This window comes from Callionymus lyra, chromosome 5 (genome assembly GCF_982586985.1).
Source record: "Callionymus lyra chromosome 5, fCalLyr1.hap1.1, whole genome shotgun sequence".
NCBI classification, from domain to species: domain Eukaryota; kingdom Metazoa; phylum Chordata; class Actinopteri; order Syngnathiformes; family Callionymidae; genus Callionymus; species Callionymus lyra.
Genome location: NC_141822.1, coordinates 30830989 through 30850158, shown reverse-complemented (window position 1 = coordinate 30850158; position 19170 = coordinate 30830989). Strand labels below are relative to the sequence as shown.

Sequence of the window (19170 nt, the reverse complement as noted above, 5' to 3'; positions counted from 1 at the left end):
TTGCACCAACAAACAATGCTTATTAAGCTGTGAGCAGAGCGATGAGTGCAGGATGACATTGAACCGTGTGACACCTCCTGTGAAGCTGGAGCAGACAGAGGAGAGCTGCATGAAAATGAAATGATGAAAAACAACAAAAACCCATAGAAGCACATCCTCCACAATGGAATTCAGAATTTTGGTTAAGTTCATTATTTATTACAATTTAAAGAATTTGGCTCCAGTCTATCGTAGCTACTCGGCGAGAGTCATGTGTTGTCTTGAAAAGGTTGCATTACACTCAGAAAGAAAAAAACATGTAGGCACACCTTAACATTTCTTTTGGGTGATGTGGTGTGAAATACACAGATAAGCCAAAGACGTGTGTCACAATTACACAGGACTGTTGTTTCTTAAAGAGTTAGTTCACTTAAAATTTAAAAGTATTACTCCTCCTTAAAAGTCCCGGGGACACACTGCAGCGCGCTTATATGTGGCCCGCAAGCAAAACGAAATAATGAAAAAACATCTTTATCTGAATACCCATGATCTTGTATGTTGTTTTCAGTAGTGTTTACAACAACGCGAATGATGTTTGCTCACTCCGGCCAATCAGCACGATTGGGTCCCAAAAGGGGTCTGGGTTGAGCCACTTTTGGAAATGGAACTGCGTTTATACATCTTACTACCCTGGATCACCTTACCCGCAGTTCATTTGAAAATCCTGTCATTACCATCCCACTTCTGACGCCGTTGGTCGAAGATGCTAGAAAATGTCCTGACCCATGTCTTTTGTCAAAGCCCCTACATGCTGACCTATGCAGAGAAGTGTTACGTTACAGGCGAGCACCATGGAGGTTTTTGGAGGTTTTTAAGTTTCTTCTTGGACGAATATGAAGACGAAGACAACTGTTACTTCATTCACATGGACATACATTTTTTCTCTCAAAAGGAACAGATTACTCTAAAAATGACCTAAACCCTGGTTGTGGGTGAGTGACAGGGTGAGTCGAAAATGAGTAAAGTTTGAATTTTGGGTGAACTATCGCTTTAAAGAAATATTTTCTGTAAAAGAGCTTGACTCCCAAAAGAAAGTCACTTGAGTTTAAGGGCTTGAACAAAAATAACAAGTATGGATAATCAGTAAGTCCCTGCCTTGCGATTGTTATAACATGCACACACATAAATGGACAATTTTAAATGATCAATTAACCTACATATATTTTTCGATTGTGGGAGAGCTCGAAGGAAACCCAGACAACTACTTCTAGAGTTGCAAACAGGAAGTACTTCCAATCCAATTTAAAACATTTTTTATTGAAATTTGGAGCACAGTCGATTGATTTTTGGTCCAAGCATGACCACCATTCAATGTACACGGTACATCCTCTTCAGAGAGCAGCGCAGCCCTCTGTTTTTCGATTACATCCTCCGAGAATGAGACTGGTATGTACACATTTTATCTTCTCTATAAACAAGCGCTTCATTACACGACAACCTGATGAATTGCAAACACTCTCGCGGCCACATACTCCGCCTGTGGCCGCGTTTCTAAAACATTCTCTAAAGAATTGATGAGGTTCACTGCTCTAGTTCTTTAATCAATAACCACTGCCTTGCTAAGCGTTGAAAAATCCCATGACTCAGGGTTTTCTAACAACTGGATTAAGTATGACCACGATGAAGAAACAAACGTCAGCTTAGTGACCGCCTCGATCAGGTTGATGGTTGAATGTGTGAAGCTGTGATTAAAAAATACAACCATGGTCCTGGATTACCTTCATGCTCTCAAGAATTATGAAGCTCATGTGGACATGTAGGAAAGGTGTTATGAATGGCCAATAAAACTGAACCCCTGTCTGAAGTCTCAGCGGACGAGAGGTTACGAGAGCGCCGTCCATTATAATGTAATAATGGGTTTAGTGGCTGTGGTTGCGTTTAACAATCTAAAAAAAAAACCTTTTCAATGGGTGGGGCTTAAGCACATTTTCTAATGTTAATATTTCAATGAAAAGAGAGTTTTGTACAAACAGACACATACTGATGAGTACTATAGAGCTCCAAAATCAGTAAGTGGACAGCTTTTTGCACTTCAGTTGACCTTTAAAACCAATGTTCCACCTTGGTTCTGTCTCTTACTACAAAAATAAAAATCTAGTCATTTTAACAAGAGCTTACAGAAAACCATTCATGTCTGTAAGTAAAGTCTCAAATCAAATGATCAACAAATATATTTGTTGAAAATGTTGAATCTTGATTTAAATGATGCTACACTTACCTCTTGACCCTGTAACGCTTGATATTCTTCTACACCTAATTACTTAACTTTTTTAATGAAGTTCATATTTTTAAGAATAAATATTCAAATAAAATGGAAATTAAATCACATAGTTTTTTCTGATTATATCGACATCATGTGACATGTGATAATATAAGGTTAAATTACATTTTTAGCTCAATATCTTATACTTGAGTGTTCCATACCTTTTAATTCTCTTTTTCTAAATTCTTTCTTTTGCCATGACCCACTTAAACAATTCCAGTTCATAACGTCAACTCAGGAAATATACATTTCCGACCCTGATATATTGAGAGAAACCTTCTTCCTGAACTCCAGCTCAGTGTAAATAGATCAGCAGGTGTTGATGTAATTAACATCAGATGAACGAGCTTCGTCTCCTGAGGGCCACATCCTCTCCTCCTCCTCCTCTCCCCCACTCACTCTGAAACAAACCTGTCAATCAACTGTCATCCCTCGGTGGCCTCCAGCTCACTCATAAATGACCTGAATAAGGAAATGAGTGTCCAATTGCTGCGTCTGTCGGCTTCTGAAGCAGTCGGACGGCGAGGGGAGAGAAGTGTCCAGAGAGTGTTACACGCACAGTTAATGACTGTTAGAGGAGCGAGACGGCGAGTGCAGCGAGTGTGGAAGACACAGATCCCGCTGGATGCAAAGAAACGCTGTGCACGGTTTCGCTTCACTGGCCAAAGACACTTCCAGCTGGGAATCTATAAACGCCAGCCTGCTTCACTCATGTTGCAGAGCAGCTAACTCCTGTCTACGATTGAAGAGCTTCGCTGTCGAATCACAGAAAAACATTTTTATCATTCATCACCTCGAAGCTGTTTGTGTCGTGACCTCAAAGTGATAAAGGAGGAACATCAACTTACATGTTTCCTACATCACTCGATAGCTCCGAACCAGCCTTACATCGTGCACTCTTAGCCATATCTTGACACAGAGACAACATAAGGGAGGCTACAAAAACATTTGTTTTCGGGACTTTGGGTCACCTTGACCCTGAGATAACACAAGGATTCTAAAATTCCAATAGTTAAATTTACAGTTCACCCAAAATTCAAACTTTACTAATTTTCTACTCACCCTCATGTCAACTAAGGATTGGGATTATTTTCAGAGTAATCTTTTTTATAGTCATAAGCAAAAATGTACATTCATTTTAATGTAGCGACTGATGCAAAGTTCTCTTCATCCAAAAAGACAAACTTAAAATATCCAAATACCTCCATACTGCTCATCTGTAACGTCCATCCTATGTTGACAAGAGGAATTGTTCATGAAAAACTCAAACAACTCTGTATTATAAGATTGTAGTTTTCTTTAGCGGATGCTGCTAGGCAGGAAGTACTATGGTAAATCTTGCGAGCGCTTCCAGTCTACTGTCAACATCTGGATGTTTTTAAGTGTGTCACTTTGGACGAAGATGAAGACAAAGACAAGTGAACTCCAGTCACTACATTAAAATGGACATACATTTTCGTCTATAACTCTAAACAGTAACAGATTACACGGTCAGTTCGGTCTATTTTTTAGTGGTCATACAGATCATACAGTTCTCTGCTCCCAGGCGGTGACTCGGTTCCCTGCGTGTAATAAACCTCTGAGTAGTCGTTAGAAATGTGGCAACAGAATTACCAATAATAGGTGTTTTGGATACAAGCGTCCGCTAAATGACCTGAAGTCTAATGACCAAGTCACTGGATCCTGAACCCGCGCCAGTTAGATTGAAATGAACCTGTTTATTGCCAAACACTGTAAATGTTGCAACATCGACGCAGAGAGCACCGACTGATGCATTTTAATGTGAGTTTGGAATTCAGCCCAATCGTAGTAGTAACGGGGCTGGATTGTGGAATGTAGTGAGTGAAATAAAGACTCTTCAGATGATTTTTTTTTTCTTCTTCTGTTCTTTCTCATAAGAGCGACAAAGTTTTAGGCAGGGGTCCCAAACCGGTCCTCAAAGGGCCGGGGGGGTGCAAGTCTTTGTTCCAACCAATAAAGAGCCCCCCCCTTAACCCAATCAGGTGTCATTGAGTGTAATCAGTTGACTGTCAGTCTGGTCAGCTGAAACCTTATTGCTTAAACTGTACATTCTTGATCTGTTGGAACAAAAACCTGCACCACCCCCAGGCCCTTTGAGGCCAGTTTGGAGACCCTTGGTTTAAGGTGTGGTTTCTTCTGACCCCCCTCTACTTTGCATTAAAGCTGTAATCGTAAAGGCGAGCGGCTGTATCAAAGGTCTGACCTCTGTGTGAACCCAGATGGAAATAGCAGATGCGATCACGTCAGGTACGCCGGGACGTCGCCCCCTCCCCCCTTTTATTACAGAAGAGCCATAAAACAAATGAGCTGATTCACACTGATAAATCTCCTCTCGGGTCCAACTACTGTGATCAAACTCCTTCTCGATGCAGCTCCGAGATATTTTGAATTCGGCGTCCGCAATTGTAGGCAAACTCTTCTCTGCAGAGCTAGCATAGATGTCACCTGTAATGAATCACCAGCACTCAGCCTCATGTCTGCGCGGCTCGATAAGACCCTCGACTCACTGCATATCTGTCCCATCACCTTCCCGGGAAACAGAATAACTAGAAAGAGGCTCCTTTTACGTCCCGCCTGCACAACAACCGCGTTGCCGTCCTCTGGTTCAATTTGCATTTTTATTAGCACATAAAGATAATTATTTACCGGCCTGACACGGCACCAGGGCCGCAGCTTTTCTTTTCAACGCTTCGCCACTCTAGGAAGAGAAATGACCCTGACTTCCTGCGGGGGGCAAGTGATGAATGGTCTTTAGGAGCTGCGAGGTCAGCGGACGCACTGTTCTTGCAACGGTCACTTCATCAAATATGAGCCACTGAACCGTCGCAGCGACGTGAAGCACGAACCCAACGTTCCGTTTGGAGCCTTAGCTTAGGTTTGAGACGAGTATGATGAATCAACTATTAAAAAAAGTTTATTATATTTCAAGGGAATCAGTGATCAATACATTCCTGAAGAGTATGTGTACTTAAGTGATGAAATTAAATATAGATGGTTAAGGTTATTGGATATATAAACAAGGTTGATATGCACCAAGTACCCACATTAATGGGTTATACAGTATTTACAATTTAAATGAACATTCATTGGACTGAACAGCAGGATCAGCTGCACAAACCCTTTAAAAGATCCAGAGGATAATTCGAAACACTTTAGTAATCCAATCATATGCTCCCAGTCAAATTATCAACCTTTCCTTAGGATCCCTTTTTATGTTACTTGACCAACACAGAGAGATCAATGAAGATGATCACCTCCTTGGAAGAAGTAACAGATTTTTAGGAATGTATTTCCATGAACCCACATTTTAACTTCCATCCTTCTATATCTCCAGGAAGCATCGTGTATTTGGGCATGATGTTTGGTGCATTCTTCTGGGGAGGCCTTTCCGACAAGGTGGGCCGACGACAGTGTCTGCTCGTGGCCATGTCGGTCAACGGCTTCTTCGCCTTCCTGTCCTCCTTCGTCCAGGGCTACAGCATGTTCCTGCTCTGCCGAATGGTGTCTGGCTTCGGGTGAGCGGACTCTTCTGTGCTTCGTCGTCCAAATTTAAAACACCACCGCAGGTTATCCCAACATCCTCTCGCTCAGTCAGAGGGAACAAAGCAAAACAGAAGCGTTTGCATAAATGAACCCTGCACAGGAACGGAACATCTGTGCTTTTTACTGTCGCTGCTGCTTCGCTTCGATGGTTGCAACCTTGTGGAAGTCACCAGCACTGACTCTTCGTGTGCAGAGGACGACCTCTACCTCAGGAATATCCTTGAAGAGACTCAGGTCTTTAGCCCTGCCGATCAAGCCTAAGTTGTAATGTTACCAAGTCGCACAGGAAATTAATATTTAAACAAGAAATAAAGAAATACAATTCTAAACTCTCTAAAGAGGGTTAAACTGAGCCTAGAGAATTCTTCAGACCGACAATACCAACTGTTCTCCTCACAGGATTGGAGGCGCGGTGCCGATCGTCTTCTCATACTTTGCCGAGGTGTTGGCCCGAGAGAAGAGAGGAGAACATCTGAGCTGGCTCTGCATGTTCTGGATGATCGGAGGGATCTACGCCTCGGCGATGGCCTGGGCTATCATCCCACACTACGGTGAGCTCAGCCAACAACCTTCAAGAGTAGTAGAAAATATAGATATAGATCATAAGTGATTTCAGATTTGTACTGACCCTCTAGATCAGTGATGAGGTTTTATCATACAGTCTCATCATATTCTAAACTTGTGACGCTCTCAGTTGAAATAGGAGTCAATGAATTGGCGTTACATTAAAGTAGTACTTATATGTGAGATGATTTACCGTAATGACAAATGGAGCACCAGGAAGTTTTGGGGATGGAATAAGAAAAATCAAAAGGAAGGAAGAAGAAGAAAAAAATTTGCTACAGAAATGTCAATTTTTGACTAAATACGAAAATAAGGTTACCAATTTTGAAAATAGATCTCAGTGAATATGTGTTAACACATTTTTTTTTTCAGTCTTTTTTACTTCCTTCTCTGCATAAAAGGAGTCTATCTCTTTAGTTCACTACTCAAAGTGGACAAAAATACAGATATTGATCTATTAAGACCCGCTTACGTGAAGTGAATGTTGCAGTGAGACTAGCTTAAGTGTGGTTCCACTGTGTACTCAGATCAGCAAGTTTTGAAATCGCTCTCTGTGGATATTCTTCACAGCAGACATGTTGACTAAATCCAGGCGAGTGCATTAGCCGTTAAATCTTATTTTGCTCGTTGTATTTCATGGTTGATAGTTTTTTTGACAAAACTCAAATTACACTTACTGCCTTTTTTTAATTTACTTTTGCATTTCCTTTGAAATATAGAACTGTCCTTATTATTGACATGTAAATGAGGCTGATAAACAATAATTCGTTCCCTAATGACTGGTCTGTGAATAACAGTTGAAAACTACAAGGGATTATATAAATGATATATTGATTTATTAAGTTAAAACATGGTTAACACTTTCACTACGACACAGAGCTTGACTTTATGGTTAGGGAGTTTTTTGATGTTTACCCCTTTTTCAAACACAAGTTACATCTTTAATAGTAGTGAATTAAGTACAGTTGATTTGAACTTAAATAACTATCACTCCTCGATTCTTATTATTCCCTTCTTGACAAGTCAGTGTGGTGTACTGGCTGCTGTTGTTGGGAGCTGCAGTCAGGAGCTGTGAAGCACCTTTACTTTACTGTACCCACTTTACTTATGGTGCCATCAAAACAGTGACCTCCACTGATGCCTTTCTATACACTGCTCTATTTAGTGACGGCTGATCGGCCGATTCAATACTGTTTTAAATTGTACGTCTGTTGCTAGTTTAAAAGTGACTGACAGCTAGTCTTAAAACTCAAATAAAATATCTTTCCATCTCAATAAAAACCAAACACTCACATTATCTCACTCCCTCTCAGAGAACTGCTTAAAATTATTTTTATTATTACAATCTAATGTCAACTATTACACCGCCAACAGAATGATCAGCAAAGAGTCAATTTAGGTCATTCAGAGTCAACCTAATGTCTTCAAATGCACTTGAGTTGGTAATAATCCGCATCTGGTCTCAACACTGTTCTTCCTAAAACCCTGTTAAACCTGGTCGTTTTTCACTCGGTGTGTCATGTAAACTGCTGGTTATTAATGAATATATTTGTTTACATGTTAAAAACATTGTATTTGTGTTGTCATGATGACTAACAAAGCAGATGAAGAGTGTGCCAGTAATTTGCTCTCAGTGGAGCTCAGTTTAGCTCCGAAGACCCTCCAGGGGGCGTGAGAGCACAGAGCAGGTGGAAGCGTGGGTAGACACAAAAAGCTGCTTGTGTCGACAGATTCTCACCGAGTATGAGTCAACATGAACTTTATCAAAACACAATCTCATCGATTTCTTGCTGGTCATATCATGCTGTAGATGTTGTTAGTCTGAGAACATTATCATCAGTCGGCCTGAAGAGACCAGAGATGTGTCATGTACCTCCACCTTTACAAAATAATTTATAGAATGAATAGGATTAGTTCCTGAGTCTTCCTTTGCTTTTTTTTGTAGAATTAAGTTTCATAATTATTACTATTAATGTCATCATCATTATCACCATCACAATCATTAACATCTTTTTATCTTTATCATCGTCGTCAACATCATCATCATCATCTGTACACAAGATCATTCACTATCATCATCTTCATCAACATCATTACCATCATCATTGTCAACATCATTATCAAAAACCTCATCATCGTCATCATCATCATCCGAACACATTTATTTACCATCGTCACAGAGGTTACACACATTGAGACATGCGTTTGTAAAATGTGTAACTATATTAGAGTTAAAGTTCCTTCTTGTAATTGAGTTCAATTGATTTGGTTATTTCTTCTTTCCCAACAGTGTGTGTGTGTGTGTGTCACGTCTCGCTGCACTGCTCTTTGCATTGACCGGTGATCCAAGGCCACCATTTGTTTGTGTGTGTGCAAGTTTTTTAAAGAGGATATTATGCAGACACATTGACGAGCTGTCAGTTGTGTACCTGCGTGAGTTTGTGCAGACAACCTTTTATTAAAGTCAGTGACCTGGAGATGAACGGTGACAAAGGACAGTGTGTGAGTGTGTGTGTGTGTGTGTGTGTGTGTGTGTGTGTGTGTGTGTGTGTGTGTGTGTGTGTGTTTGCATGTGTGTGTATCAATGTTTGTGTCTGTGCACGATTGTGTGTGTGTGTGTGTTCGCTCACTGTGGAGGAAGGAAATAAATCTTGCAGAGTATCTGGATCAGTCAGCCGTCCCCCGAGTCCATTATAATCCTCCTAATGAGGTTTTTACGGGTCCAGTAGTGAGTCGCCTTCCGTGCTCCCAAAATTCTAAACAAACACACACAACCGCGGCTGCAAAAGTCTACTGGAGGAATTGTACATTAAAATCGTATCAGTGTGTTTCCTTAGGACAACTACACAAACACACGAGAGAGAGAGAGAGAGAGAGAGAGAGAGAGAGAGAGAGCCATGCACACACACATACTAACACACAGAGACAGGCTAGCATACACGCACACATACACACACACACGTAGATGTTCACATGTACACAAGGATGGACTTTTAAACTACAAAAACATTGTTTTACCTTCTTGAAGTTGTCAGCAACTATTTCAGTCTGAGCTCTCTCCACTGTGCAGAGACTGTGTGAGTTGATGTTGTAGTTTTCAAGTGTGTGTGCCTGTGTGTACACATGTATTTGAGTACGTTAATTTGTTGTATTTGTCCATACGTTTGTGAATGTGCGTGCATTTTCTCTTTGCGGGCACATGTTTGTGCATATGCATGTGTGTTTTCAGGCACGTGAGCATCATTGAGACTCATTCATCAACTATGTGTTTTTTTTTGTTTTTCTTTTGTTTGATGTTGAGGAGATGATTCCTCCTTGAGAATAATACAAATAACTTTTCTGGAGCAGGAGCTGAATTGGTTCTAAAAACTGCGAGATGTATGTCCATGTTACTGTTGTGTGAACACTCTAAATAAAAGGTTTGAGGTATTAAAACAAGTACATATAGCGTAAAAGTGACATTAGACTCATTACTTGGACAGAAACACAGAGACAAAAGTATCATTCTATGTTACCAGTACCTTATCCACTTTGTTTTTCCTCAATAAATGTTATATATTCAGTCATTTTCAAAATGTATGACACATGCAAGAAATATTTTACAACTTTAATTAGACACTAGCTAAGATAGCAACCATAGCATTCACTTTAAAATGTATTTGACTTTATATTACAGTTTTAAACAAACACTTCTTCTAAAGTCATGTTCAGAATGACCCACATATCAGCAAGATTCTTTTTGGAAGCCAAATATCTTCCTCTAATGATTCTGGTCCATTTCACAACACACCGAGGCACACATGAGCTCCGGCACACAGCTGCGATGGATTCTGTGGAATCACAAAACCTGCTTTTACCTCAAAGTCGAGCAGCAACTTCTGTCTCTGGTGTCCAGGTTGGAGCTTCAGCATGGGCTCCGCATATCAGTTCCACAGCTGGAGGGTGTTCGTGGTGGTGTGCGCTCTGCCATGTGTGTCCGCAGTGGTCGCTCTTACTTTCATGCCCGAAAGTCCTCGATTCTACCTGGAGGTGAGAGAGATACGTGCACAACTGTGAATAATCGGACTCATGGATGATATCTTGTGACAGACGGGAAAGCACGACGAGGCCTGGATGGTCCTTAAACATATCCATGACACCAACATGCGAGCTCGTGGAGAACCGGAGAGAGTCTTCACGGTGAGTCTGGGCTCGTTTGATGTTGGGACTGCTGTCAGCTGACGGGTCGTGTCTGCAGGTCAACAGGATCAAGATTCCCAAACAGCTGGACGAGCTGGTGGAGATGCAGAATGAGTCGGCCAATCCGGCGCTGAAACTCTTCAACAAGATCAGATCTGAGTTCAGAGGGGTGAGACGATCTCATGATTGACGTCTTGAGTTTAGAGATGTTTAATATATTCTCTTTTCGTTCGATCGCAACAGATCTGGTCGACATTCATGAGATGCTTCCACTACCCAGTGAAGGACAACACCATCAAGCTGGCTGCAGTCTGGTTCACACTTTCATTTGGGTAACATACTCCTTCATCTCCTGCTCTCACAGTGTCAACATCTAATCATATAGTGATAGTGACACTAGTTTAGACCTCAATGGCACTAACAAGACTGAAAAGGGATGAGGGTTTTATGTTTTTTTTGTTTTTAATTCAATTTAACCGCTAAATCCATGGAGATGAAACTTCAGTTGAGCCTCTTAATCCATTTTATAGGTTCCCAAGACATTCTGACCCCAAGGTCGTGCTCGGAACTCATGGGGGGAGCATCTTGTGGTCTTGGCTCCACTCTTTTTCCTCCCCCGTGGATGTTTAAGATGAGCACCACAATGTCCAAGGGAGAAGCCGGCCACCCACCTAAAGACATTTATTTCCAACTCTAATGTACTGGATCTTAATCTTGACACCACATATGAGGTGCATTCATAATTTGGATGCAGATGGTCGTTTACTAAAAATGTTATTGACAACTGCTCATCCAAGTTGATGCAAACCTCCTTAACTGTGTACACAATAAAACAAACAAGTAATTGTTTTTGCTCAAAGATGTGCCTCAAGTGTGACTGGTCCTCAGGTACTACGGGCTATCCGTGTGGTTCCCTGACGTGATCAAGCACCTCCAGGCGGACGAGTACGCCTCCAGAGTGAAGATCCACAACAACGAACGTATCGAGGACTTCACCTTCAACTTCACGTTGGAGAACCAGATCCACAGAAATGGACTGTTCCTAAACGACAGGTGCAGAAACTCGTTTTCTTTATAGATGTTTTTAGACAATTTTAAAATATCCTATATATTAATATAGTAAACACAGGGCTCATATTCTGTCACCATCTTGGCAGACTCGCTGTGGTATTGTTTTAATGACCCAGAGGTAGCAATTACAGCAACAGTGTTGGCAGATTGGGCAAAATAGATTAAATATTTGATGCATTTAATACATATTTCAAATCTTCAGGAGAAAACATGAAACATTGTAAATTGTGCAAATCGAGATTTATATGAGAGGAAAAAGGTTTTTGGTCTCAAATGGAATAAATATTGTCCCTTATGGTGTGATTAAAAATAACACTTTTGTCACCATAAAAAAAAGATCAAGGAGGCAAATATTTGAAATAGCTTTAAGGAATGATTCGATATAAAAAAAATAATAAGTGGAAATGGACCCTTTTCATAAGATTATCAAGGAGCCACATATCGTATCAAATAGTGAAGCCAATGCTGAAGTGCAAAAAGAAAGACATGAAACAGACAGAAAAATACTTTTGCGGCAATAAAATTTTTTTAATTCAAAGCCTCATGCAAAATAAATATTTGGTCTCACACTTTGAGATACATTGAGATTTTGATGATGTTCCTGTTTATCTGTGTATATTATAATTTGCATAATAAAGGGCCTGACTGACACATGTAGCTGCCCAACCATCAACAAAATGGGCATGGTTCCATTGCCCAAAGTTAATGAAGCCTAACTCTGTCTCTTTACATGAGTCTAGCTAAACCACAAAGCCTGTCCAGAGGGCAAGAATGTTGATTAATGTGAAAACCCAACTCTCCTGACTCACTCACATGTTTCAAATATTGAAGTCTTCCTCTCCAAGATGCAGTAAGATCCTCACCATGACGATGTTTTGAACTAATACTTTATAAAATTCTCCCCTGTCTAAAATCATAGCGAACGAGAGGTTACAAGAGCAGAGTCCTTCAAGACGTAATAATGAATTCACACATCCTCCGGACAGCTGTAATCACGCCTGCTTTGTTTATACAACAAGTCTATTTAAGGTGGAGGCTTCCGAGATCGATGACGGGCGGTGGGAAACGAGGTTTGACCAATCACGGCAGAATGGGCGGGGCTTAAGCACATTTTCTAATGTAAACATTTCAATGAAAAGAGAGTTTTGTACAAACAGACACATATTTAGGCATCTCTACTGTGAGTATTCAAGACTTGATGTAGCGAATCCCATTCAACCTTTCTTTCATATGTGCTTCACGTCCACGCAGATAATCAGTTAAAGACGAAGAAACAGACGTTGGCATCATATTCTTTGGTTTTGCGGTTGGCTGCTCGTCCCGCTCTGGGACGTGACAACCGATCTTCATTCCCACAAACAACAGCGACGCTATTATTAATCCTGCTGCTTTATCTCCTCCAGCAGCAGGAAATTAAAAGTCTTATCTTCTCGCCCTCCAAGAAGCATAAAATCGCAGTGGTCATGATTCTCACTTACACCGGGATGCGTCCGTGTTCCTTTTTGTTGTTTCCTTGTACACTGGGGCCCAGAACGCCTGTTAATAAAAGTCATGATATTGACTGGAGCAGCTGAAACTCATGTGGAGCTGCAGTTAAAGAAAAGGTTAACAGGCCGTACATGGCCAGCGGCTGTAGTCCTTTCAAGTCATCTTCTTTTCCACAGACTGGTTCAATGTAGGTATGATTTACATGGACCACACTTTAATGAAATGCGATATATATCTTGACTGAGACAAGCGTTTTGACTTGTCAATATGCAAATATTGCGTTCCATAAAATCCAGTAATTTCAGACTAGTGGAAATTCTCTGAATCATTGATTTCTGTACATGCTAATCACTAATGGACAATGGTCTGTTCTATCCCGGCTGCTCCCAGGTTCATCAGTATGAAGATCAAGTCGGTCACTTTCTTCGAGTCCTCCTTCGTCAACTGCTACTTCGAAGACGTCTCCTCAGTAGGATCCTCCTTCAAAAATTGCACCTTTGTGGACTCTTTCTTCTACAACACAGGTACAGTGAGGTGGATCTGTCACTTTTACGTTTCTTCTACCCTTTTTTTTTTACTTCCGCCGGCAGAAAAATCCAATTACACCATGGCTCCCCCGCGCATAAGTCTTGGCCAGTCTCCTGACAGTCCATTTGGGCTCTCTATCGTCACAGCTCGTGGCTCAGAAAGAATGAACATTTACTGCTTTGCTTTATGCCGCTGAATTACTGCTTAACCTCTGCGACCCCCGTACAGATTGCTTTTCAGAGCTGAGGTGACACACACCACCTGAGAAACTGAACCCGGTCGCGCAGGAAACAGTTGTTTAAAAGGAAACAACAACCTCACATTTCACTCAAAACACAAGAGTAGCTGAACTCAGAGAGAGTCAAGATATTTATATATAGATATATATATGTCCTCTGGGCTGACAAAATATGCTAAGAGCAGTTGCTGTGATGTCAAAATGCCTCCAGGGCTTTATAGTCTCTTGCCCTGAGGGAAAATCTCTGAGAAAAATGGGACTGAATAAATCAATCTTTGAAACCAACTTAGTTCTTTGGAGTACTTCCAACCAGAAAGAGATACTGTATCAGGGTTCTCGACTGCTCTAGTCCCCAATGACTTCAATGACAACAATTTCCAAGGAAAAATTAGTCGGGCCAAACTTCTTTGGAATTTATAAGTTCTTCGGAGTAGTGAAATTGTATTGTGCTGAAGTAGGAGCAAGAGTGGGGTCTAAGCTTTTGTAACTAGGATTATATCCCAAACTCCTGCCTGTTACTTGATGCCAACCAGTCCTGGCGATGAATAAAGAGTACATAATTCTTGTGATTTGTTGCAGATATCGACGATGCTAAGCTAACAAACTCCCGAGTCATCAACAGCTCCTTCCACCACAACAAGACCGGCTGCCAGATGACATTCGACGATGACTACAGTGCCTATTGGGTCTATTTTGTCAACTTCCTGGGAACGTTGGCGGTGCTTCCTGGAAATATCGTCTCTGCGCTGCTCATGGACAAAATCGGACGCCTTAGCATGCTGGGTATGAGCTGTTCGTAACATCTGAACCGGAGGTTGAATACAGGGCCTCCTATTAGTCTCTGGTGTATTTTCCTTTTTTTTCCTACAGGGGGCTCTATGGTCCTATCTGGAATCAGCTGCTTCTTCTTGTGGTTTGGAACCAGCGAGTCCATGATGATCTTCATGCTGTGTCTCTACAATGGACTCAGCATCTCAGCCTGGAACTCTCTAGACGTGGTCACGGCTGAGCTCTACCCAACAGACAGAAGGTCAGTGAGAGTGTAGAAATAAGAGTTTAGATATTTGCTGTTTCTGTTAATGAACTCTCGTCTGAAGTACAACATAGTCGTTGATTATCTAAATATAAAGGACCTGCTCGGCCATCAGGTACTGGATCCGTCTCAAACGGTCCTGCGATCTGTCATGAATAGAGGTAGCTAGAGTGAAAAGCAAAGTAGATTTATTTGCTTGTCTGTTGTGTGGTTTGGATTTATATCAATCATTTCTCAGAATACAGACATTCAACAGAATTTCTTATACAAGATAACAGCATCTGACATTGTTCAACTCTGAGTAGACATAACATGTTTGTGTCAGCTTTTCACACGTCCAACAACCTCTGTGTCTTCATGGTTGTAAGTAAGTAAGTAAGTAAGTAAGTAATTCTTATTTACAGTATATAGCGCTTTTCTAGACCAGGGTCACAAAGTGCTTAAACAATCAAAACAATACTCAAAAAAGTATATACTTTAAAGATCAAGATAATACTGAGAACAACACAGCAGTTCCAGAAAATCAATGAAAAGCCTGAACAAATAGAAACGTCTTAAGATGTTTCTTAAAGGAGTCAGTAGACTCCATCAATTGCAAAGAGAGAGGAAGATCGTTCCAAAGCTTAGGAGCAACAGGCTGAAAAGATTTCTCTCCTCTGGTCCTGAACCGTGTGCGTGGAACCATAAGTAAATTCTGAACCACAGACCTCAGAGCCCGAGCTGGGGTGTAAGGCTGGATCAGATCAGTGATGTAAGGAGGAGCCTGACCATGAATAGCTCTGAAAGTAAGAACCAGAATTTTAAAGTTGATCCTGAAAGAAACTGGAAGCCAGTGAAGAGTTTTAAGGATCGGAGAAATGTGAGTTCTTCTACTTTAAGAAACATCTTAAGACGTTTCTATTTGTTCAGGCTTTTCCTTGAATTTCTCGAACTCCTGTGTTGTTCTCAGTATTATCTTGATCTTTAAAGTATGTACTTTTTTGAGTATTGTTTTGATTGTTTAAGCGCTTTGTGACCCTGGTCTCTTACTTACTAGAGCGGGTTAGAATTCTCACTGCAGAGTTCTGAATCAACTGCAGGCGAGACAGCTCCTTCTTGTTAAGACATGAAAACAAACTGTTACAATAGTCCAGACGAGAAGTTGTGGCTGCAGGTTGGCTGTATATACCATATATTTTAGACCTGATACCGTTCCAGGATATAGGGCAGAACCAGGGCTATCTTTCCTGAAATGTTAAAATTGTTTTGTGATGCAGAAGTTTACATTGAAGTTGACCAACAAAGGATGATAAGCTCTACAAAAAGATGAGATAATTTCAGCATAAATCCAGACCAAACATGGTCAGTTTAAAACACTATTTAAGATTAAAGACTTCAATTAACAAATAAAATCATAGTCAAGATAAATAACAACAATAAACATTAATTTGACCTGGTTTGATCAGAAGAATTGAAAAAAACTAAGAAAGCACCACCTAATGGTTAAAGGACAACACACATGAACTGTGTATTTATTGTTTTTGTGTTGACTTTGTGAGGACACGAAGTTGTGCAAACAAGACTAATAACAGTGGTTTTGAGAAGTGACCGCTCCCTCGTCTGTTTTCTGCAGAGGAACAGGCTTTGGCTTCTGCAACGCCATGTGTAAACTGGCCGCCGTCCTGGGTAACCTCATATTTGGCTCGCTGGTCGGCATCACCAAGGCGATCCCCATCCTGCTGGCGTCTGCGGTGCTGGTCGGCGGCGGACTGGTCGGACTTCGACTTCCAGACACCAGAGCCAACGTCCTCATGTAACACTCAGAGGTCATTCGCCAGGTAGTGACCTACAATGCATTCGTGATCCAAGATCCAAGATCTGTTCCAAGTCCTAAAGCAGAGGAGGATTCTCAAGTCTCAATTTAAGACTCACTAATCTCGGGGTGCGGCAGTCGATTGGCTCACTGTGTCAGCTGGTGATCAATAATCGTAGCACCCCGAGTGTCAATAATGTGTTCAATAGCTCACACCTCTCTTGACGCACTTCACAACCCTGCATGAGTATCTGTAGAAACAAGGCTTCAACGTTACCAACGGTTGTATTTCTATTTATTTATTTATTGTATCAAAGAAGAAGAAGACACTCAAAGATAGTATATTATCTGAATTATAAAATGATTATTTTTCAATGGTCTCCCCTTAAATGAAGGTATTTTTTGTTATCTGGAGGAAACAAACAGACTATTTAAAATATATATATTTTATCGTTAATTAATTTAAAAATAACAAGTTTTCCTAATCATTTATTAGGAAGAAAATACAAATATTTTTGTTCGTAAAGAACTTTCAAGATTTATCAATAACAGGCAGAAATCATTTTTTAATTCATAAATCTTGTGTGACTATTATTTATGTCTTTTTTTTCTCCTGTTGTTTGTCGGTTTATTGTTTCAGCCTTATCCTGCTGTGTTGAATCAACAAGAGAAATTCTGCAGCTACACTTTCGAAAAAAAAAGTTTACATTTTCTGCTTTCATGGCAAAAAAGACTTTTGGAATATTTTGCTCTTTTCCTCGTCTTGTCGTGATGTGAGCTCACCACCAAGGGCTTTGTTCGCTGTCGCTGCTCTGCCTGATTCAAACTTTCTAAATGTTCTTGTTTCCATGTTTGCTCCCCTCATCTGTCTCACCTCGGTTACTTGTCTCTCTTCATCTCCGTCTTGCTCTCCAACTCAAGGCCTTCTCTCTCAAATGTGGTGCCTCTCTCTCTCTCTCTCTCTCTCTCTTTCCAAATCTGGCTGAAGCTGTGCTGCTTTGTGAGTGTGCGTGTGTGTGTATGTATGTGCATGTGTGTGTCCTGAAAACGAACATCTCGATCATTCTGTCTCTTCTCGGAGAATCAATCACTTAAAAGAAGTGAAATTAAAAGCCATGAAAAAAGGGTCCAGGATCTCGTTTATGAATGTTTTTCCTCTCACAAGTTATCAGACTAAAAACAGGAGATTTGATAATTAGAAACATTCTCCAAAACAATTAGATTTGATTTCTAAAAACATGTTTTTCACCCAAATCCATTCTGGAATATTCAGAAAAACAAACCAAAGAAATTACAAAAACCAAATGAAGTTGTTATTAACGGCTTCTAGTTTCTTTCCTATGTAATCTTTATTATTACACCTTCAAGCATTTCCAATCTAATTGTTACCAGTAAAAGCCATATTTCAATGGAAATTAAAATAATAATTTGAATTTTAAATTAAAATTTGAGATTAAAGAAGCCATTATTTTGAGGCGGTTAAATTACATATGGAGTCAGTGATTTTTCACAACACTATTTTTAAAGCTAGATGGTAACAATTCCCTTAAAGTTTTAAGATCATTTAAAAAAAAAAATAGGATATTGCTGCACATTATTTCCAAAAATCAGGGAAATTATAACTACATATGATCTGAAATTATGTTGAGATTACAAGAGCCCACTTCTGCCAGGTAAAAAAACACTTTATTGCCTTATTTAGAGAGCCAATTTTTTTTTTTTTAATGTTTAAAATGGCCCAATTTAAATAGTGTTATAGTTAACACTAATATAGTTAAGTTACCCACTGATTCAAGTTGTAATATAGATAGATTTAGGTTTCGCATTTACGTGTTTAATGTGGTAAAGTACTGTATAGAAATTGAAAGTACATTTTTATTTTAAATGATTGAAATCTAAGCTACGGAAACGCCATGTCTTGATCATTTGATTGATACTAGTGTGTGTGACCTACTCTCACAAACGAGACTCCAGTGAAATGACCCTTTTAAACCTTTACTGAAGACAGATGTTGCTGCTACGACGCCATTGCTTTAGTGTTTCTGTCACTTCTTTCAATAAAAATAAAAAAAACATTTTGGAAATGTGGGCGACTCCGTCTGATCTCCTGCATGTTTGTTATCTCTCGTGTGTGTTTCTCTGCTTGTCTTGGCTGTTCCTCACGCGAGGACCATCCCGGGTCAGAAGTGAATGTATCGATCTCGTCGTTTGTTGTTGTTTATTTCAAAGGGCGAAGGCATGAGACGACGGTTTGTGTTGTGACCACCGACAGGGGGCGCTCCGGTATGCACACTTGAGATTATAGAGGTTCGAGACCCCGTGTGTAAAAACCTTGATATGATTTATTTTGATAAGAAAAAAGTGTCACGACGGATCCTATGGTGTTTGAATTAAAGTTTCATCTGGCCACA

At 40.3% G+C, this 19170-nt stretch overlaps 1 protein-coding gene across 1 annotated transcript in view; it reads left to right on the top strand.

Moving 5' to 3' along the window:
* The window catches only part of LOC148080306 (synaptic vesicle glycoprotein 2C-like), a 29281-nt gene extending 10113 nt beyond the window's left edge, over positions 1-19168 (top strand). Inside the window, exons 3-13 of the mRNA XM_087791935.1 lie at positions 5658-5838; positions 6266-6417; positions 10326-10459; positions 10520-10609; positions 10668-10778; positions 10853-10941; positions 11498-11662; positions 13559-13692; positions 14514-14717; positions 14805-14964; positions 16580-19168. Of these exons, the coding sequence (XP_087648061.1) occupies positions 5658-5838; positions 6266-6417; positions 10326-10459; positions 10520-10609; positions 10668-10778; positions 10853-10941; positions 11498-11662; positions 13559-13692; positions 14514-14717; positions 14805-14964; positions 16580-16763 (1604 nt within the window). The 3' untranslated portion in view covers positions 16764-19168. The remainder of the gene's footprint in view (positions 1-5657; positions 5839-6265; positions 6418-10325; positions 10460-10519; positions 10610-10667; positions 10779-10852; positions 10942-11497; positions 11663-13558; positions 13693-14513; positions 14718-14804; positions 14965-16579) is intronic.
* The last annotated feature ends 2 nt before the right edge of the window (positions 19169-19170 follow it).